Source organism: Pristiophorus japonicus, chromosome 3, assembly GCF_044704955.1.
Source record: "Pristiophorus japonicus isolate sPriJap1 chromosome 3, sPriJap1.hap1, whole genome shotgun sequence".
Taxonomy (NCBI): domain Eukaryota; kingdom Metazoa; phylum Chordata; class Chondrichthyes; family Pristiophoridae; genus Pristiophorus; species Pristiophorus japonicus.
The window spans coordinates 182901779-182925011 of NC_091979.1; the positions used below are offsets into that span (position 1 = coordinate 182901779).

Here is a 23233-nt window from a genome sequence, read left to right on the forward strand (position 1 = left end):
ATAAAAGTTATTAATAATAAAACATGAAAAAAAGTGTTTTAGATTTTTTTTCTCATTGATAGTAATGGGAACTTACACAAACGGAGTTCCCATTTTTATCAATAAGAATACTGCATAGTGATTGTTGGTCCAGACCCATGTGACTCCAGCTTGTGCACATGTCCGTACCTCGAAGTCATCATCGCTGCACAGCGAATCTAGGTTTCCAACCGGGATCGTACCTTCCTCCGGGACCACCAGGTACTTTCACAGATTTTTTTCAGGTCGGAGGAGTTTGTATAAAGGAAGCCTCCGACCACAATTTTCCCTAGGGGCTGGATTTTCGGCTTTCGGGGTTTCTCGGTAAAAGCGGTAGCGATACGTGAAACTTGCCTTTTTCACTACCATTTTCAGCCTGAACTTTTGGCCTTTACGTCTCGGTCAGGGAGGCGTTGCACAAGCATTTGCGGCGCAAACCGCGAGTTTCGGCAACTTTAGTCCGGGGCCGAGAGCGCTGCCAGAGGCCTTGGGAGGGGGTAAAAACAGAAACAAAAAAAAAAATTCCAAAAACAATTACAAGACCCTTATCTATCGAATTGCTGAAAAAATTTTTTTAAACTTTAACTTGCCTTTTTTGCAGGTTTTCATACATACCGCTGCTGGCAGGGCTGCACAGACTGGTTTGACCGGTTGCTATTCTGGACCGGCGTACAGGTTGGGAGAGTGCCAAAAGTCCAACGCAAACGCAATCTGCATCGTTGCACGTCGGCGCACCTCTCCCCGGCAATGCTTGGAAGCGCCGCCGCAAACGGGTACCCGAGGATTCCGCCTGGGTTTTTGCTGCGGAGGGTCAAATCGCGACGAAAACCTGGTCGCAAACCTACCGAAAATCTGGCCCCTAGATGTCCATACCGATGTGATTCCAGGATATGAATACGTACTTGGAAGACATGTTCCCATATGCTGCACAGCGAATGGAGGAATCCAACCGGTATACTACATCCCTCCGGGACCACCAGGTATTTTCGTAAATTTATTTTGGGTCGAAGGCGTTCATCCGAAGGAAGCCTCCGACCGCAATTTTCCCCCAATAAGGTTTTTAAAATCATTAAAGAAAACTGTTCATTTTACCAACTGTTCCCATTATGCAAATGGATAAAACATGACAAAAAAAAGCATTTCTCAGCAAGGGCACGTGGAGCACAACAGAAACATAAACAAGTACAGGAGCAAAAAATATAAGCATTACTAAAATAGAACAAGAAATTTTATTTCAAGTAAGCCCAAGTCTTGAATACTGCTCCAAGAGATTGATGTGCAAAGTTAGAGCACATGGGATTGGGGGTAGTGTACTGACATGGATTGAGAACTGGTTGTCAGACAGGAAGCAAAGAGTAGGAGTAAATGGGTACTTTTCAGAATGGCAGGCAGTGACTAGTGGGGTTAGATGAGGGGATTAAATGTAGTATCTCCAAATTTGCGGATGACACTCAGTTGGGTGGCAGTGTGAGCTGCGAGGAGGATGCTGTGAGGCTGCAGAGCGACTTGGATAGGTTAGGTGAGTGGGCAAATGCATGGCAGATGAAGTATAATGTGGATAAATGTGAGGTTATCCACTTTGGTGGTAAAAACAGAGAGACAGACTATTATCTGAATGGTGACAGATTAGGAAAAGGGGAGGTGCAAAGAGACCTGGGTGTCATGGTACATCAGTCATTGAAGGTTGGCATGCAGGTGCAGCAGGCGGTTAAGAAAGCAAATGGCATGTTGGCCTTCATAGCAAGGGGATTTGAGTACAGGGGCAGGGAGGTGTTGCTACAGTTGTACAGGGCATTGGTGAGGCCACACCTGGAGTATTGTGTACAGTTTTGGTCTCCTAACCTGAGGAAGGACATTCTTGCTATTGAGGGAGTGCAGCGAAGGTTCACCAGACTGATTCCCGGGATGGCGGGACTGACCTATCAAGAAAGACTGGATCAACTGGGCTTGTATTCACTGGAGTTCAGAAGAATGAGAGGGGACCTCATAGAAACATATAAAATTCTGACGGGGTTAGACAGGTTAGATGCAGGAAGAATGTTCCCAATGTTGGGGAAGTCCAGAACCAGGGGTCACAGTCTAAGGATAAGGGGTAAGCCATTTAGGACCGAGATGCGGAGGAACTTCTTCACCCAGAGAGTGGTGAACCTGTGGAATTCTCTACCACAGAAAGTTGTTGAGGCCAATTCACTAAATATATTCAAAAAGGAGTTAGATGAGGTCCTTACTGCTAGGGGGATCAAGGGGTATGGCGAGAAAGCAGGAATGGGGTACTGAAGTTGAATGTTCAGCCATGAACTCATTGAATGGCGGTGCAGGCTAGAAGGGCATCTGGTACCCAAAAAAGGTTCTCTCTTTTCAACATTTACAATTGTTAATGTTAAAATATCCAAAAAGTTAAAATCTTTTCTTTGCTTCCAGATGCTTGTATATGAATTAATATGTACATTTGCTTCATTTCGAGTCGTTCTTTGAGCATTACTGGAAGCTTTTTTTTACACTTAGTAACAATTGCCTGGCAACACCAATGCAAACAAGATGAGTTTGAATGTAATTGATGTCATCCAGTCAGAGATGAAACAGACTGGTGACAAAAACATCTACTTGATGTAATGCATCTTTAAACAATTGGATTTAAAAATAGCATTTGAAACAAACTTCACGGATTCAGACCAAATCAAATAAAAGCGCAAAATTGATAGCTTATTATTTTTACAATCAAACCAGATATTTTTTTGCCAATTTCTTCCCCTCCCAAAGATATTGGCCTGAATTTCTCGTTAATAATAATGGTGAGGCTATCAGCACTCACCGTTATTATAGAGTAAATCAGACAGCAACCTGCTCCTCCACAGGGTGTGCGATATAACAGTCCTCGCCAATAGACCCGCCATTGAAAGACATGCAGTGGCATGAACTTGGGGTACTTGCCCACTAGCTCCCCACAAAAGTCATAAAAAGTTAGGGCTGGTGCATTCAGGACCAAGTGAATTTTTAGTGACATGGTAATCAATGTTCCAAACTGCGCAACCGCACAACTGTTTGGAGGTCTCATGCAGGCCAGAGATTTGAATAGGCCGCGCGCCCACAAAAAATTTACAGGTAACATTGGTCATAATTGATAATTACTGCCAAAAAAGCTATCGGGCCCTGACAAACCATCATGCATCCAAATGGCATTTTCCGTTTAAAATTGAAAGGAAAGGAAAATGGGACCTCTTTTTCATATTTCAGCATGTAGAATCATAGTGATCCACTATTTTATTTTACCTGGATGTGCAACTTACTCATGTTGCTACATATAAAGGTTAAAAGCACGAACATCTCTAGCTATTCAGACTCGAGCCTTTTACCTCTTACATGTCCTTCTCCCGCTTTTTCTCTCTTGCCAATATCTAATGTGTTATAACACTGCTGTGAAGCACCTTGGGACATTTTACTACTTTAAAGACACTATATAAATAAAAGTTATTATTGAGTTATGGAGCTAATTTACTCCTACTGTACACTCGTCACCGGTGTAGAGGAAGAGATGAAAGAATATATGTGCGCTTATTCTGGAAAGGATGAATCATCTTAAGCAAGGACTTGCTTAATTCATGTTCAACTGTGCATAAACTGAGGGACTATGCAACAATAATAATCTGAGCACTTTTTAATCAAAGGCTTCAGTGGATGTGTGAAAAACTGATTATATATCAAAGCTATTCAGATAAGCTTTAAAAAACAACACTGTCAATTGGTATGAGGGATTCAATGGACACTGGGAATACTGTGGTGTCCATATTCAAAAGGTGATAGCCAGACATGGGTAACTACAGTTCAGTGTAAAATAATGGAATCAATTATTCGAAGTGAACTTGATTATTCACGTGTCTGCAGAGGAGAAAATCCTGCCTGACTGACTGACCAACCTCAACAACTTTGAGGAAGTGACAACCCAAATGGACTGCGGCAAACACTATAACATGGGTTCTGCCAAAAGGCATTTGACAAAATTCCTCGTGTTGCTATTAATAAAGTTCAAAGCTAGGAGTATCCAGGGTAAATCTTGAGAACAGATAATACAACATTGGCTGATGGGTAAAAAAAAACAATAAGCACTTGTTCGAGAAGTTATATTGAGGGTGGGAGGGGAGAGTACTGAGTGGGATGCCTCTAGGCTCAGTGTTGGGACCACTACTCTTTCTAACTTGTATCAATGATTTGTATTCAGAAACTCAACCAAAATCGTTCAAATTTAAAGAAGAGGATACCAAACTGGGGGGAGCCAGTTGGAGCAAGTAGGACTAAATATATTGGGTAGAAAGACAAGTGCAAAGTAGTGCACATAAGAAGGAAAGATAGATGGACACACACACTCTATGAGTGATGCTGAAATAGCCAAGTTAAGGACATAAGAACTAAGAAATAGGAGCAGAAGTAGCCCATTTGGCCCTTCGAACCTGCTCCGCCATTCAGTAAGATCATAGCTGATCTTTGACCTCAATTCCACCTTCCTGCATTATCCCCATATCCCTTGATTTCCAAAAGTCTGTCTTTCTTTAATATACTCAACGACTGAGCATCCACAGTCCACTGGCGCAGAAAATTCCAAAGATTCACAAGCCTTTTCTCATCTCAGTTCTAAATGGCCGACCTCTTATTCAGAGACTGTGACCCCCGAGTTCTATACTCTTCAGCCAGGGGAGACATTCTCACAGCATCTACCCTGTGAAGCACTGTAAGAATTTTATATGTTTCAATGAGATCACCGCTCATTCTTCTAAATACAAGGGAATATAGGCCTAGTCTTCTCAATCTCTCCTCATAGGACAATTCCACCCCATCCCAGGAATCAGCCTGATGAACCTTTGTTACACTCCCTCGAAGCCAAGTATATCCTTCCGTGGGTAAGGAGACTAAAACTGTACACAGTATTCCAGGTGTAGTCTCGAGGCCCTATATAATTGCAGTAAGTCTTCTTTATTCTTGCACTCCAATCATGTTTTAATAAAGGCTAACATACCATTTGCTTCCCTGATTGCTTGCTGTACCTGCATGTTAACTTTCAGTGATTCATCTATAAGGCTGCTCTGAATACCAACATTTCCCAATCTCTCATAAAATAATATTCTGCTTTTCTATTTTTCCGACAAAGTGGATATCTTCACATTACTCCACATTATGATCCATCTATCATCATCAACATAGGCGGTCCCTTGAACGAGGATGACTTGCTTCCAAATGAGTTCACAGATGTTTCAATGAAGGACCAGATGTTCCAGTCCTGAACTCCAGGGGTGAAAGCTGCCTGTGCATGGATTTTTTTAACGTGTGGTGACCGTTGCACATCAGCCACCACACGGGCTTGACAGAGCTAGGCCTTTATCCAGTGGCAAGGGTTAACCAGAGACCTGCTCTGCTGCACGGACCTAGTACATAAGAACATAAGAATTAGGAACAGGAGTAGGCCATCTAGCCCATCGAGCCTGCTCCGCCATTCAACAAGATCATGGCTGATCTGGCCGTGGACTCAGCTTCACTTACCTGCCCGCTCCCCATAACCCTTAATTCCCTTATTGGTTAAAAATCTCTCTGTGACTTGAATACATTCAATGAGCTAGCCTCAACCGCTTCCTTGGGCAGAGAATTCCACAGATTCACAACCCTCTGAGAGAAGAAATTCCTTCTCAACTCGGTTTTATCTGCTTTGTCGGAAAAATAGAAAAGCAGAATATTATTTTTATGAGAGATTGGGAAATGTTGGTATTCAGAGCAGCCTTATAGATGAATCACTGATAGTTAATATGCAGGTACAGCAAGCAATCAGGGAAGCAAATGGTATGTTAGCCTTTATTAAAACATGATTGGAGTGCAAGAATAAAGAAGACTTACTGCAATTATATAGGGCCTCGAGACTACACCTTGAATACCGTGTACCGTTTTAGTCTCCTTACCCACGGAAGGATATACTTGGCTTCGTGGGAGTGCACACACATATCGCAGTGTGGGCAGACCAGTGCTGCCCCTGGGCCCTCTGGTCTTCTGGGCCCCGAACCTTCATTCGCCTTCTCTTTATCGTCTCGCGCCGGGCCCTGGAACATCGTGGCCCATCCTGACCTGCGAGAGAACACCACCGCAGGTCAGGAGTATAAAGAGCTGGAACATGCCACTACAGCTTCCAGCACGAGCTGACACAAGAGTGCGACAGCTTCGAGGTGGGCGACTGGATGACATCAGCAGGACCCTGACTGTGGGCAGGAACATCGGCGGGGCCCTGGTAAAGCAGAGGAGCAGGAAGGTCGTAGCGGACTTGCGACGAGTGATCGGGGCGGAGGAGTGATGAGCGATCGTGGCGGAGGTGCGGCAAATGTTTGTGGCGGAGGAGTGGAGAGAGATCGTGGTCCATCTACCATGTTCTCGCTTACTCACTTTACCTGTCTATATCCCTTTTCAGCCTCTTTGCATCCTCCTCACAACTTACTTTCCTTCCCCAGCAAACTTGGATACATTACACTCGGTCTCCTCATCTAAGTAAATAGCTAAGGCCCAAGCACTGATCCTTGCGGTACCCCACTAGTTACAGCCTGATAACTCGAAAATGATCCATTTATTCCTACCCTCTGTTTTCTGTCTGTTAATCAATCCTCAATCCATGCTAATACATTACCCCAATTCCATCAGCCCTACTTTTGTGCAATAATCTCCTGTGTGGCACCTCATCGAATGCCTTCTGAAAATCCAAATACACTACATCCACTCATTCCCTATTATCTACCCTGCTAGTTACAATCTCAAAAAAAACAATTTCCCTCTGTCCAATCATATTCTGATTTTCTAAGAGTCCTGTTACCATGTCCCTAATAATAGATTCTAGCATTTTCACTATGACTGATGTCAGGCTAACTGGTCTATAGTTCCCTGTTTTCTCTCTCCCTCGTTTCTTGAATAGCGGGGTTACAGTTGCTACCTTCCAATTCGTAGGGACAGTTCTAGAATCTAGGGAATTCTCGAAGATCAAAACCAATGCATCCAATTTCTCTGCAGTCACTTTTTTTAAACCCTTGGAAGTAGGCCAGGAGGTCATGTGGATTTGTCAGTTTTTGGTGCTATTAAATTCTCTAGTACTATTTCTTTACTAATACTAATTTCTTTAAGTTCCTCATTCTCACTAGACTCTTGGTTCACCACTATTTCCAGAATGTTTTTTGTGTCTTCTTCCTTAAAGCCAGAAACAAAGCATTTGTTTAATATCGCTGCCATTTTCTTATTCCCCATTATAATTTCTCCTGTCTCTGTCTGTAAGGGACCCATGTTTACTTTTGCTAATCTCTTCCTTTATACATACCTACAGAAGCTTTTACAATTTGTTTTTATGTCCCTTGCTAGTTTACTCTCCTATTCTATTGTCTCTATCTTTAAATCGATTTCTTGGTCCTCCTTTGCTGAAATCTAAAATCCTCCCAATCCTCAGGCTTACTATGCTTTTTAGCAACATTATAAACCTGTTCCTTTAGTCTAATACTATCTTTAATGACTTTTTGTTAGCCATGGTTGAACTATTTTTCCCGTGGGGTTTTTATACATAAGAATTAGGAACAGGAGTAGGCCAGCTAGCCCCTCGAGCCTGCTCCGCCATTCAGTAAGATCATGGCTGATCTGGCCGTGGACTCAGCTCCACTTACCCGCCCTCTCCCCGTAACCCTTAATTCCCTTATTGGTTAAAAATCTATCTGTGACTTGAATACATTCAATGAGCTAGCCTCAACTGCTTCCTTGGGCAGAGAATTCCACAGATTCACAACCCTCTGGGAGAAGGAATTCCTTCTCAACTCGGTTTTAAATTGGCTCCCCCGTATCTTGAGGCTGTGCCCCCTAGTTCTAGTCTCCCCTACCAGTGGAAACAACCTCTCTGCCTCTATCTTGTCTATCCCTTTCATTATTTTAAATGTTTCTATAAGATCACCCCTCATCCTTCTGAACTCCAACGAGTAAAGACCCAGTCTACTCAATCTATCATCATAAGGTAACCCCCTCATCTCCAGAATCAGCCTAGTGAATTGTCTCTCTACCCCCTCCAAAGCCATTATATCCTTCCTTAAGTAAAGTGACCAAAACTGCACGCAGTACTCCAGGCGTGGCCTCATCAATACCCTATACCTCCCTGCTTTTGTACTCCATCCCTCTCGCAATGAAGGCCAACATTCCATTCGCCTTCCTGATTACCTGCTGCACCTGCAAACTAACTTTTTGGGATTCATGCACAAGGACCCCCAGGTTCCTGTGCAGCGCAGCATGTTGTAATTTCTCCCCATTCAAATAATATTCCCTTTTACTGTTTTTTTTTTCCCCAAGGTGAATGACCTCACACTTTCCAACACTGTATTCCATCTGCCAAACCTTAGCCCATTCGCTTAACCTATCCAAATCTCTTTGCAGCCTCTCTGTGTCCTCTACACAACCCGCTTTCCCACTAATCTTTGTGTCATCTTCAAATTTTGTTACACTACACTCTGTCCCCTCTTCCAGGTCATCTATGTATATTGTAAACAATTGTGGTCCCAGCACCGATCCCTGTGGCACACCACTAACCACCGATTTCCAACCCGAAAAGGACCCATTTATCCCGACTCTCTGCTTTCAGTTAGCATGGATCGAGAATTGGCTGGCTAATACATTTCCTCTGACTCTGCGAACCTTTATCTTCTGCAGTAACCTTTTGTGTGGCACTTTATTGAATGCCTTTTGGAAATCTAAATACACCACATCCATCGGTACACCTCTATCCACCATGCTCGTTATATCCTCAAAGAATTCCAGTAAATTAGTTAAACATGATTTCCCCTTCATGAATCCATGTTGCGTCTGCTTGATTGCACTATTCCTATCTCGATGTCCTGCTATTTCTTCTTTAATGATAGCTTCAAGCATTTTCCCCACTACAGATGTTAAACTAACCGGCCTATAGTTACCTGCCTTTTGTCTGCCCCCTTTTTTTAAACTTCATGCCGAAGGTGAAAGGAAATCCAGAAAATTAGGAGCATGTAAAGCAGAGCAAAATAATATACTGAAAAAAAGGTAGAGGGGTTAACCAGTGCCTTAAGTGATGTCCACAAACAACAGGGGAACCGACATAGCACTGGAGACACAAGACACCACACAGTCAAAAAAAAAAACACAAGCAGTGTGGTTCAACCTCCAACAGATGTTGGGGAGAGAGATGGAGTCAGTGGCTAAGGAATGAAGTTTGCGGCAGGTACCGAAAACAATGGCTTCGGTCTTCCTAATATTTAATTGGAGAAAATTTCTGCTCATCCAGAACTGGATGTCAGACAAGCATTCTGACAATTTAGAGACCGTGGAGGGGTCGAGAGGTAGAGCTGGGTGTCATCAGCATACATGTGGAAACTGATGCTGTGTTTTCAGATGATGTCACCAAGGGATAATATGTAGATGAGAAATAGGAGGGGGGGGGGGTGGAAGGTTAGAGCCTTGGGAGACACCAGAAATAAAGATGCAGGAGCTGGAAGAGAAGCCGTTGCAGCTGTTTCTCTAGCTACGATTAGTTAGATAAGAATGGAACCAGGTGAGTGCAGTCCCACCCAGCTGGATGAGCGTGGAGAGGCAACGGAGAAGGATAGAGTGGTCAATGCAGACAAGTCAAGAAGGACGAGGGGGGATAATTTGCCTTTGTCACAGACATAAAGGATGTCATTTGTGACTTTGATGAGAGCCGTTTCGGTACTGTGGCAGAGGCAGAAGGATGGGATTCAAACATGGAGTCGCGGGAAAGATGGGCACGGATTTGGGAGGCCGACAAGACGTTCAAGGACTTGAGAGGAAAGGGAGGTTGGAGATGGGGCAGTAGTTTGCAAGGACAATACTGTTATTATTGTTAAAGCCAGTTGTTTAAAACCACTGAATTACACAGAGGTTATTGTTGCAGGACTAAACCTTTGTTGCGACCACCTTGATACATTTCGATTGCAGGCATTTGGCTATTGCTGCCGCATAAGTAACCTTTTCATTTGGTGCAATGAATAAAAACTACTTGAGTGTTAGTTAAAAACGTGTTTCCTATGTTTGCAATGAATACCATTTTCCCTGTGTGGAGTGGCTCAATTCCAGTTTCTTTGAACTGCTGCAGGTAAATTCTAATCCATGGTCCCCTTTGTATAAGAAAAAGTCAAAAATACTATAAACAACACATTGGAAAATGGTGGGTGTTTTTTTTTGCTGAAGCTCCTTTGGAAACTCATCCACATCACCTTTCTGCCAGCAATCTAGATGATTCTGCAAACGGTGCTTTATTTACATATTGGTTGATCATGATCCCCAATTGTTTCAGGGAATTGTGGTGCTTGGCATTTTTCTATTTTAAAAATTACATACAAGTTATTTTCTTAAAGTAGGTTCCCTGAATAAAATGCAGAGACAACTTTGAATCAATACCTGGGAGCTTACAGAATAAGTTTTTTGCATCATAGAATACATGATTCTCTTGTAATTTCTGGTAATATTTCAAACTTCTTTCATGTCGAGAAGGAGAAGGGAAAGAAGAGCAAAAAAGAAATGGTCAAAACCTATATTAAAAGCGTTTGTGACATTAGACGTGTTTGAAACAATCCTTAAGTTGAGTTCATTTCCATGTACCATCGTGACAGCAGAAACAAATACAACATCGACGTAACACAAACAATTTACAACAACAATTGTTCATTAGTTCAAAGCATTATCTGAAATGGACATTGTCCCACTTGAAGTACATAAACAAATATTTACAACCTGGCAACAAGTTAACTAGGCAACTACATTGAAGTGACTTTGATTATCTGTTCTGTGGTGGGTATTAATAATGTTGTGCTTTCTTAGAGTTCATATCAACCTGTCTATAGCCAGGGCAGATCGTCATGAGCTCACATCAGTCAGTCCCTCAAAAGTAGGAACTCCATTTGAAGTACTCCACTTTCTGGAATTTAGGAAAAAGAGTGAGCAGACTTGGTGCAGGATACGGACAGCTTTGGATGAGCTAAAATTTAAAAATGTGGGGGACAGAAAGCCAGCCAGGAGAGCACTGGAACAGTTAGTTAAAGAGTCTGGAGTTAAAAAGGCATGTACAAGACTTTCAGCAGCAGATGGTATAAGGCAGGGGTGAAAGTAGGCGATCTTTGTGTTGAAGCTCAGCTTAGGATCCAAAAGGCTGCAGAGATTGCAGTCTGGTTCAACCAGTCAGTGGCCAGGGAGGGTGATGGAATCAGAGGTATGGGTATGGAGTTTGTGGCAGGGGTCGATGTCGATGATTTTGGTCTTCCCAATGTTTAACTGAAGGAAATTGCAGCTTATGTCAGACAAGCAATCTGGGGCCTAAGCTCTAGAACTCCTTTCCTAAACCTCTCCACCTCTCTACCTCTCCTTTAAGTTGCTCCTTTTGGTCATCTCCCTTAATTTCTTCTTTTATGACGCAGTGTCAAATTTATCTGTTTTGTCTTGTAACACTATTGTGAAGCGCCTTGGGACGTTTTACTACATTAAAGGCGCTACATAAATAAAAGTTATTGTTCCGAAAGGACCATTCCATGGTGCACTGCTCAATCACCCCCAACACACCCTTCTTTTCTCCACAGCACCTGTGTCAGCACAGAAGATGCAACACCTGCCATTTTACCTTCTCACTGTCCATGGCCCCAAACACTCCTTCCAGGTGAAACAGCGATTTACTTGTACTTCTTGCAATTTAGTATAGTGCATTTGCTGCTCACGATGTGGTCTGCTCTACACCAAGCTCCCACAATTAACAATATGAATAACCAGTTATAGAATCTGATGAAAGGTCATCGACCTCAAATGTCAACTCTGTTTCTCTCTCTCTCCACAGATCCGGTGTGATCTGGAGTATTTCCACCATTTTCTGTTTTTATTTCAGATTTCCTACATCTGCAGTATTTTACTTTTGTATAGAATAATCTGTTTTGGTGAAGTTGATTAAGGGATAAATGTTATCCAATACACTACGAGAACTTCCTGCTCTTCTTGGAAAAGTACCATGGGATCTTTTACATCCACCTGAAAAACATAGAAACATAGAAAATAGGTGCAGGAGTAGGCCATTCAGCCCTTCGAGCCTGCACCACCATTCAATAAGATCATGGCTGATCATTCCCTCAGTACCCCTTTCCTGCTTTCTCTCCATACCCCTTGATCCCTTTAGCCGTAAGGGCCACATCTAACTCCCTTTTGAATATATCCAATGAACTGGCATCAACAACTCTCTGCGGTAGGAAATTCCACATAGTACACAGGATCTCAGTTTCATGTTTCATCCAAAAGTGCTGCATTGAAATGTCAATCTGGATTATGTATTAAAGTCCTTGGGGGCAATTTTAATTTTTATTGCCGGGTGAAAAAAAGGGCGATAGAGCACGAGTAGGCTTTTTTTACACCTCATCTGATCTTCTGACTCAGAAGCAAGAGTGCTACCAGAGCCAAGCTGTCACATGAAGCAGTACATACAGAATTCGGACGTGGATTGGGTCCGTGGGGGATCGTTGGTCAGGATCACGGCTTGCATGTCGTTGTTGACTAGGCGGAGGATGGTGACAAACTTTTGGGGGCAGCCAAAATGGAAGAGGATGCTCCATATTCCCTCACGGTTAACAGTGTCAAAGGCCTTTGTGAGGTCAAAGGCGGCCATGTACAAGGTTTGGTGCGGTTCCCTGCATGTCTCTTGCAGTTGGCCCGCCGTGAAGATCATGTCCATTGTGCCCCGTAGCGGACAGAATCCGCACAGTGACTCCAGGAGGAGCTCCTCAGCCACAGGGAGAAGATGGTTGAGGAGGATCCAACAATGACTTTCCCAGTGGCCGACAACGGGGAGATTCCTCTGCAGTTGCCACAGTCGGACTTGTCCCCTTTTTTTAAAGCTGGTCACGATTACGGCATCTCAGATCTACAGGCATGCACTCCTCCTTCCAGATGAGAAATGAAGTTATGCATTCGAGCCAATAGTGCCTCTCCGCCATACTTTAGTGCCTCAGCAGGGATTCCATCTGCTCCCGATGCCTTGTTGTTCTTGAACTGACTGATGGCCTTTTCTACCTTGTACAGGGCTGGGATTTTGCTGAGATGGTGGCATGCTGCGGGATGGAATTGAGGACACTCATGTCAAAGGCAGAGTCTCGATTAAGGAGATCTTCGAAGTGCTCCTGCCAGCGGGCCCGGGCTGCCTCGGTGTCCTTGATGAGTGTCAAGCAGGGTTGAGTCATCGCGCCAACCCTCTTCTCGATCTTCCTCACTGCAATGCTCCATCTCACGCTCAACAAGCTCCCCGCTGGAGTGGAACTAAACAATAGAACCAGTGGGAACCTGTTCAACATTCATCGCCTCCAGGCTAGATCCAAGACCGTCCCATCCTCTGTCGTCGAACTACAGTACGCGGACGACGCTTGCATCTGCGCACAGAGGCTGAACTCCAAACCATCGTCAACATCTTCACCGAGGCGTACGAAAGCATGGGCCTTACACTAAACATCCGTAAGACAAAAGGTCCTCCACCAACCTGACCCCGCCACACAGCACTGTCCCCTGGTTATCAAAATCCATGGCACAGTCTTGGACAAGGTGGACCACTTTCCATACCTCGGGAGCCTACTATCAGCAAGGGCAGACATCGACGACGAGGTCCAACACAGCCTCCAGTGCGCCAGCACAGTCTTCGGCCGCCTGAGAAAGACAGTGTTCGAAGATCAGGTCCTCAAATCTGGCACCAGGCTTATAGTCTACAGGGCTGTAGAGATACCCACCCTCCTGTATGGCTCAGAGACTTGAACCATGTACAGTAGACACCTCAAATCGCTGGAGAAATACCACCGTTGTCTCCGCAAGATCCTGCAAATCCCCTGGGAGGATTGACGCAGCAACGTCAGTGTTCTTGACCAGGTCAACATCCCCAGTATCAAAGCACTGACCACACTCGACCAGCTCCGTTGGGCGGACCACATTGTCCGCATGCCCGACACAAGACTCCCAAAGCAAGCGCTCTAGTCGAAACGCCTACATGACAAGCGATCCCCAGGTGGGCAGAGGAAACGTTTCAAGGACACCCTCAAAGCCTCCTTGATAAAGTGCAACATCCCCACCGACACCTGGGAGTCCCTGGCCAAAGACCATCCCAAGTGGAGAAAGAGCATCCGGGAGGGCGCTGAGCACATCAAGTCTCGTCGCCGAGAGCATCCATAAAACAAGCGCAGGCAGCGGAAGGAGCATACGGCAAACCAGACTCCCCACCCACCCTTTCCTTCAACGATTGTCTGCCCCACCTGTGACAGAGACTGTAATTCCCGTATTGGACTCACCTGAGAACTCAGTTTTAGAGTGGAAGCAGCCTCGATTTCGAAGGACTGCCTATGATGAAACAGACAGAATGTATGGATGCCTTGAGGCACGATGCTTTCTCCTCTATATTGGGGAGACCAAACGCAGATTGGGTGACCACTTTGCGGAACTCCTACGTTCTGTCCGTAAGCCTGACCACGATCTTTTCCCGTCGCTGGTCACTTTAATTCTCCGCTCCAGTCCCACTGTGACCTCTCGGTCCTCAGCCTCTTGCACTGTTCCAATGAAGCTCAACGCAAGTTCAAGGAACAGCACCTCATCTTTCTATTAGCCACTTTGTCATCATCATAGGCGATCCCTCTAACGAGGATGACTTGCTTCCACGAGAGTTGCCAGATGTTTCAATGAAGGACCCCATGTTCCAGTCCTGCCTGTGGAATTCATGCCTGTGCATGAATTTTTTTAACATGTGGTTACCGTTGCACATCAGCCACCACACGGGCTTGACAGAGCTAGCCCTTTATCCAGTGGCAAGGAGTAACCAAGACGATTGGAGACCTGCTCTATTGCATGGACCTAGTGCACACACATATCGCAGTGTGGGCAGGTCCGTGCTGCCCCTGGGCCCTCGGCTCGTCTGGGCCCCGTATCCTCATTCGCCGCACCTCCGCCATGATGTTCCAGGGTCCGACGCTCCAGCTCTATTTATAGCCTCGACCTACGGTGGGGTAGGCACTTTGTAGCCTTCTGGACTCAACATCTAGTTCAACAATTTCAATCCATAACCTTTACCGCTATTTTTTCACATGGCAGCTGTAGATGATTCTGTCATTCCCATTTGCACCTCTGCTAGACTTATCCTTTGTTTCTTTACTTGTTCCATTACCATCTCCTTTTGTTTTGTACAGTCATACCTTTTGTCATTTAATCACCCCTCTCTTCCACCGATCACAGACCTTCCCTTTTGCTCTGGCCACTCCTCTCCCCTTTCTCTGACCCTGCTTAAAATCTGTTACATCTCTAACTTTTTCCAGTTCCGACGAAAGATCACCGATCTGAAATGTTAACTCTGTTTCTCTCTCCCCAGATGCTGCCTGGCCTGTTGAGTATTTCCAGCATTTCATCTTTTTAACCTCAAAAGTACTTAGTTAGCTGTAAAGCACTTTAGGACGCCCTGAGATCATGAAAGGCACTATATAAATGGAAGTCTTTCTTTCATGTTAGGAATTCCCTTGTAAGCTATGTATCATTCCAAAAACATTAACTGTTCACCCAAGGCATACTATCCCAAGCTACCCAAGGAATAAGATCTCATTTCAGTTCATAGGGAGGTATTTTTGTGTTCAGCACAAGATAAAAGAATCTGGAAAAGCCCAAACCGTAACACCACGAAAGCTTTTGTGTTCAGCACAAGATAAAGTATCTGGAAAAGCCCAAATTGTAACACTAAATGTTAAAAACTAGCTCTAATTGACAGAGGCATTCGTTACTCCCATCAGCAGCAACTGTCATGGTGGCGGTTGCCCTGACGCAGACCAAGACGGAGCAGATGGAGACAGAGGCCAAGCCCGCCGCCCTGTGCAACGGGACGAAGGCAAGCGCCGGCACGACCAGCCCTGGGCCGCCCGGGGGAAGTCAAGCGGGAACCGTGACTCAAAGGAGCGCCAGCGACGCCACAGACACCACCATCATCGTCTCAGCAGCGCCACGGCGCGGAGACACCGCCCCCCCAGCGGCGCCGTCCAACACTGCAACAACAACACCACCACCACCAGCAAAAGGGAGCAGGAGATGACCGTGGAGATTGGGGAGATGTACCTGTGCAGGAGGGGGGACAGCTCTTGGCGCAAGCTTCCCCGCCACGAGATTCCACCGCCGCAGCGTGCCTTGCGCCATTGTCTTTTTCCCTACTGTGGAATTCCCTACCGCAGAGAGTTGTTGAGGCCAGTTCATTGGATATATTCAAGAGGGAGTTGGATATGGCCCTGACGGCTGATAGGATCAAGGGATATGGAGAGAAAGCAGGAATGGGGTACTAAGGTTGCATGATCAGCCATGGTGGTGCAGGTTCGAAGGGCCGAATGGCCTGCTCCTGCATCTATTTTCTATGTTTCTATGTTATAGTCTATTTAACAAACCAGAGTGCTATGGATATCTAATTGTGAGGAGGAGAGTATTTAAAAACTAGAGATTCCAATTTCTTGATCTAAACAAAAATGGAATGCAAACTCCGTCAGGAAACCACCGTACAATCACAATGCCCAACACCAAAGCTCTCATAGGCAAGCATATGCCTCCTATGAACTGAAATGAGATCTTATTCCTTAGGTCGTCTGAGATAGTATGTCTTGGATGAGTAGTTAATGTCTTTGGAATGATACATAGAATCAGAACCGCTATCGTTTACTGATGATCCGTATCTGGATCACATCAACTGTACATGCTTAAACCAGAGCATTCCACGAGCAATATTTCAGATCAAGTCCCAAGAGATTCTAAAGGAAGATATATTTATTTGTGCAATACCTGATTGAAGTTGCAGTTTAGAAGTGATTTATCTAGATTTGGTTTTCAGACTTCCCTTAGGAATCAAGACACTAGAATCTTTGAAAGGCTCAGGTAGCAATCATATGAACATGAATGGAGCTAGGTTTCACTGTTGTCATGTATGCAATTGCTAATTTGCACGCACCAAGCTCCTACAATTAGCAAAAAGATGAATAACCAGTTATAGACTCTGATGAAAGGTCATTGACCTCAAACGTTAACGGTTTCTCTCTCCACAGATGCTGTCTGACCTGGAGTATTTCCAGCATTTTCTGTTTTTATTTCAGATTTCCAGCATCCACGGTACAGGTATTTTTCTTTTGTATAGAATAATCTGTTTTGGTCATGTTGGTTAAGGGATAAATGTTGTCCAATACACTAGGAGAACTTCCTGCTCTTCTTGGAAAGTACCATGGGATCTTTCACATCCACCTGAAAAGGTAGACAGGATCTCGGTTTAATGTTTCATCCGAAAGGCAGTATCTTCAATAATGAAGAACTCCAACAGTGCTGCATTGAAATGTCAGTCTGGATTATGTATTCAAGTCCTTGGGAGTAATTTCAACTTTTATTGCCGGGTGAAAAAAGGTGATAGAGCATCAGTATGCCTTTTTATACCTCATCTGATTTTCTGACTCAGAAGCAGGAATGCTAGCTGTCACATGGAGTAGTACAGGCAGAATGAATGGACGCCTTGTGGCAGCTTTGTTCCTTTCTTTTTCAGTGTTAGTTGTAGATGTCAAAGTGGACAATTTAAGTTGGTGTATACTGTGCAGTAGATGCAGATGGTATTAATAATGGAGAAGCACTGCAAATTTGTTGAATCATAATCAATGGCATTGGTTTCTGTTGTCACAGAAAAATAGTTCGAATTATGGAATGTAACCCCCAAAATACCAGTAAGAACCGTATTTCACTTATTTGGTAGCCCTGGTGACAATCTTGATTTATTACCTGGAAATCAAGAAAACTAACAGGGAAAGTGGTGTTGGAATTTTGCGCCACAAAGGCCTATTTAATAGTTATTTTGTTGCTTGTCACAGCACAGACAGCGTTAAAGTCAATCTGTCGCTGCCAGCTACATGGAACACGTGACAATCTGGCTGATATTCACACCTTAGGATAAGCAGAGGGATGCCTTGGTATATTTTTTGATTTCTGCCTTGAGATTTGGGTGAGAACCGGTCTTTTAAAAAAAAATACTTTGAATGTCCTGTTAACCAGATCAATGACCATTTGACTCCAGACCTCATTACAGCCTTGGCCTAAACATTGACAACAGAGCTGAATTCCAGAGGCGAGGCGAGAGTAACTGCCCTTGACGTCAAGGCAGCATTTCACCAAGCGTGGCATCAAAGAGCCCTAGCAAAATTGAAGTTAATGGGAATCAAGGGAAAACTCTCCACTGGCTTAAGTCATACCTAACAAAAAGGAAGATGGTTGCGATCGTTGGAGGCCAATCATCTCAGCCCCAGGACATCGCTGCAGGAGTTCCTCAGGGCAATGTCATAGGCCCAACCATCTTCATCAACGATCATCCCTCCATCATAAGGTCGGATTTGGGGATGTTCGCTTATTGTTCAGTTCCATTCACAACTCCTCAGATAATAAAGCAGTCCATGCCCGAATGCAGCAAGACCTGGACAACATTGAGCCGATAAGTGGCAAGTAACATTCATGCCACACATGTGCCAGGCAATGACCATTTCCAACAAGAGTCTAACGACTCCCTCTTGACATTCAATGGCATTACAAGTTGAACCTCTCTTATCCGGGACTCCTTTATCCGGCACCACCCCTCGTCCGGCACATTCCTGGCCGCCGGGTGGCGTATGCACAGAATGTGGCTGGTCAAAATCCTTCCTTCCCCGGTCTCAGAACATACATTAAAAAAAAATTTGTACAGGATACTCACCAATATAATCGATCTTCTCGATGACGGGTTTAGCAGCTGCCTCCACCTCGTCGTCCTGCTGGAACTTCTGCAGCCGCAGTCCTCGGGCCGGCCGCTCCTCCACTCAGCAGTCTCTCCGGTGGGCCGTGTCCTCGGACCGGCCGCTCTGCGCTCCCTTCGGGGGTGCGGGGGGGTCGGGCCGACCATTCCTCCGCTCAGCATTCCCTCTGGGGGGAGGGGGTGCTCTTCGGGGCCTGCTCGGGCCACCAACCTCCCTGACCTCGGGCCACCTGCCCCGGGCCGATGAACTCCCCTCATCTGGCAAAATTCTTCATCCGGCACAGGCCAGGTCCTGAACCAAGGTGCCGGATAAGGGAGTTTCAACCTGTGCTATCGTTGAATCCCCTATCAACAGCCTGAGGGTCACCATTTACCAGAAACTTAACTGGACGAGCCACATAAATATTGTGGCTACAAGAGCAAGTCAGAGGTTGGGTATTCTGTGGCAAGTGACTCACCTCCTGACTCCCTAAAGCCTTTCCACCATCTACAAGACACAAATCAGGAGTATGATGGAATACTCTCCACTTGCTTGGATGAGTACATATCCAGCAACACTCAAGACCCTCAACACCATCCAGAACAAAGCAGCCCGCTTGACTGGCAACCCATCCACTACATTAAACCTTCACCCTCTCCACCACTGGCACACAGTGGCTGCAGCGTGCACCATTTACAAGATACACTGCAGCAACTTGCCAATACTTCTTCGAAAGCATCTCCCAAACCCACGACCTCTATCACCTAGAAGGACAAGGGCAGCAGCAACACCATCATCTCCAAGTCACTCAACACCCCAACTTGGAAATATATCGTCGTTCCTTCATCATCGCTGGGTCAAAATCCTGGAACTCAAGAACACAAGCAATAGCACTGTTGGAGCATCTTCACCGCACTGACTGCAGCGGTTCAAGAAGGTAGCTCACCAACACCGTCTCAAGGGCAATTAGGGATGAACAGTAACGCCCACATCCCATGAATTAATTAAAAGAAAATTAATGAAGCTCTATGTAAATGACAACCTGTGAATGGCTAGCCATGAAATATAGTTATTAGTTACATTTTTTTTTAAACTATTCTTTGTTTATCTTTGTTGTGGTTTATATTCAAAAGGATTTAAGTTTGACTTACTCCCAGTCAGCCTGATCTCAATATGGCACACAAAGCTAATCAGTGGCTCTGCGACAGCATTTTGGTCCATAATTTAGGGACCATGTTTCAAGGATCAATTTTATGTTAAGGACTAACAGGAGAAGACATTGTTGTTTTGATATTTTGACTACATTAAAAGGCACTATATAAATGCAAGTTGTTGTTGCTGTTGAATAAGGTCAAATAAATGTGTTTGTTGGTTTATTGGTATATCAGAGTAATTCTCTAATAATGTATATCCCCCCATCTTCCAAAGTGGTATATTATATAAGACAGAATGCAATGTCCAGGGTTTTCTTCAATCCTAGACATTGGGTGCAGATAAATATACACCCCAGTTTGTAAGGATCATGGGGTTCACTTACAGGAGTGACAAGGAATCCAAAGAAATATCAAACATTGAAAAACCCAAAAAGTAAATGTATATCCCTGCTTATGGAGATGCAAAATGCTAGATATTGAAGGGGGGGGGGAAAGAGTAAACACACATTAAATACTTCCTACAAATTAGATTTTTAGGAGGTGGATGTGAAAGAATGAATACTTGGTATGCAGAGTACTGGATATGTAAAGTTCTACCTCCAGTTATAACTTCTATCATATATACAAATGAAGAACTTTCAATACAATTGTGAGTACAGCCAAATTTATTGAGCCTGGCATTTTATAACGTTCAACCAGGCGTTTGACAAGGAGAAACTGCCTTAAACAGTCTCCCAACCAAACTGCCGAGAAATCCACAAATACGAATTCAGTTTCTTTGTTGACAAGAACCAAGTATTAGACCCTCCATCCATGTGAACAGGGGGTCTTCTGAAATTCAACCAACTACGACCACACAGATTATCACCAGTTTGATAATAAGTCTTCCGTATGGGGGTGGGGTGCTGTGATTAAAATTTCGAAAGCAAAAAACCTCTCCAGGACAGGTCCCCAACCCCGCTTTGTTTACCTCCAAGCAACAGGCACTTGCCGCCGCTTTGCCAGAATAAAATGCCCTCGGCTGTCGGATCCCGAGGATTCTCCGACCGGAGGCACTTGCTGTGGATTTAAGCCGGTAGGCCCGGTGGCGTCGCGGTGTGTCCCTAGCAACCAGCCCGCCAGCTCCGGGGAGGAAGCGCCACCTCGCAGCCTTTGGCCTGGAGTCCAGGCCTCCCATCCCCTTTCTTCCCCGCCCCGCTCACCTCGGTAAAGATATCGTGCAAATAGCGGAAAGGGGGCTTGCTGAGCAGCTTCTCGGTCAACGGCGGCTTCTTGATCACTTTCCCCAGCGAGTCCTGGGTCCGCTTCACGAACTGACCGCTCATGGCGCTTTCTTCGCTCTCTCCCTCATGTACGAGGAGCGGAGGAGCCGATCACCAAGGCCTTAGCCCAGTATCAGGCCACCCCTAGTCCCCACACCTATGGTGCAGAGCCGGACAGGACTCTCCCCAAGCCCTCAAGCAGCTTTAAACCAGCTCCGCCCCAACAACCACTGCGCGCGCCGCCGTCACCGCGCGTGCCCGACGCGCCACCCTAGCAACCGCCGCAACAGTGGAGTCACGTGATCTGCAAAGGCGTGCGGCCTGCAGGAGGCACTGTTAGAAAGAACTTGCACAACTACATCGTCCTGTCAACATAATAGTGTTATTTTTAACTACGTCACCTGGAGAGTTAAATCAAATTATTTGCTGTCCATATAACGGTGAGGCTCGCTGTTATTTATGCGCAAATGCTGCAGCAATTTGAGGCTGGGCAGATGCGAAATTAAACGCGGATATGAAAAGGTTGTCGTTCGATCCGGAGCTCTGCCATTAGCGTCTGCCTCACCATTGAAATGCATTGAATGACTTGGGGTTGCTGTATTTGCGCGGTAGATACAAACTCAGCGCACCACAGAAAGTTAAGTCTTGACTAACGTTCCCACTAAACTGCGTGGCCGCACAGCGGTCTGGAGGTCCCGCACGGCCAGCTCACCGGCTTATCAATGGAAATAACTGCGCGAAAATTTGAATAGGTCACGCAGCCAGTTAAAGGAATCGCGCAAGAAAAAAAATAGAGGGAACATTGGTCTTAACCATTCCAGTCTAAGTACCCTTTTAGTTATGTGATAAATCAACATTTTTGACACTGAAAATTAACTATTAAAAAAGAAAGACTTGGATTTATATTATTCCTTTCACAACCACCGGATATCTCAAAGCCAATGAAGTACTTTTTTAAGTGTAGTCATGTTGTAATGCAGGAAACGCAGCAGCCAATTTGCGTACAAGCAAGCTCTCACAAAAAAATGTGATAATGACCAGATAATCTGTTTCTTATTACATTGATTGAGGGATAAATATTGGCCAGGGCGCCAGAGATAACTCCCCTGCTCTTCTCAATAATGTCATGGGATCTTTTATGTCCACTTGAGAGAGCAAATATCTCGGTTTAATGTCTCATTTGAAAATTGACACTCCATCAGCACTGCACTGGAGTGTCAGCCTAGATTTTTTTTGTGCTCAAGCCCCTGGAGTGGGACTTCAACCCACAACCTTCTGATTCATATTATAGAATCTTTGGAGGAATATAGAAGGTTAAGAGGTAAAATTAAAAAGGATATTAGGAATGCTAAGAGAGAGCATGAAAAATTCTTGGCTAGTAAAATTAAGGAAAACCCAAAGATGTTCTATAAATACATTAAGAGTAAGAAGGTAACTAAAGAAAGGGTAGGGCCTATAAGAGACCATGAGGGTAATCTTTGTGTGGAGGCGGAAGATGTTGGTATGGTTCTTAATGAATAGTTTGCGTCTGTTTTCACAAAGGAAAGGGGCAATACGGATTCTGCTTTCAAGGAGGAGTGTGAAATTCTGGATGAAATAAACATAGTGAAAGAGGAGGTATTAAGGGGTTTCGTAGCTTTGAAAGGGCGAGGAAGTGGAGCTGAGTCCATGATCAGATCAGCCATGATCTTATTGAATGGCGGAGCAGGCTCGAGGGGCTGTATGGCCGACTCCTGTTCCTATTTCTTATGTTCTTATAGAAACATAGAAAATAGGTGCAGGAATAGGCCATTCGGCCCTCTTAGAGTTGCACCACCATTCAATAAGATCATTGCTGATCATTCACTTCAGTACCCCTTTGCTGCTTTCTCTCCATTCCACTTGATCCCTTTAGCCATCAGGGCCATATCTAACTCCCTCTTGAATATATCTAACGAACTGGCATCAACAACTCTCTGCGGTAGAGAATTCCGCAGATTAACAACTCTCTGAGTGAAGAAGTTTC

General features: G+C 44.8%; 1 protein-coding gene across 4 annotated transcripts in view; it reads right to left on the reverse strand.

Annotated features, from left to right (window-relative positions):
- The window catches only part of traf3ip1 (TNF receptor-associated factor 3 interacting protein 1), a 302416-nt gene extending 280955 nt beyond the window's left edge, over positions 1–21461 (reverse strand). For 3 of the 4 annotated variants that reach the window (XM_070876062.1, XM_070876063.1, XM_070876061.1), the window contains exon 1: positions 21169–21461. In XM_070876062.1, coding sequence (XP_070732163.1) covers positions 21169–21291 — 123 coding nt within the window. In that variant the 5' untranslated portion in view covers positions 21292–21461. The remainder of the gene's footprint in view (positions 1–21168) is intronic. The other variant, XM_070876064.1, reaches the window with a different exon arrangement.
- Positions 21462–23233: the final 1772 nt, after the last annotated feature.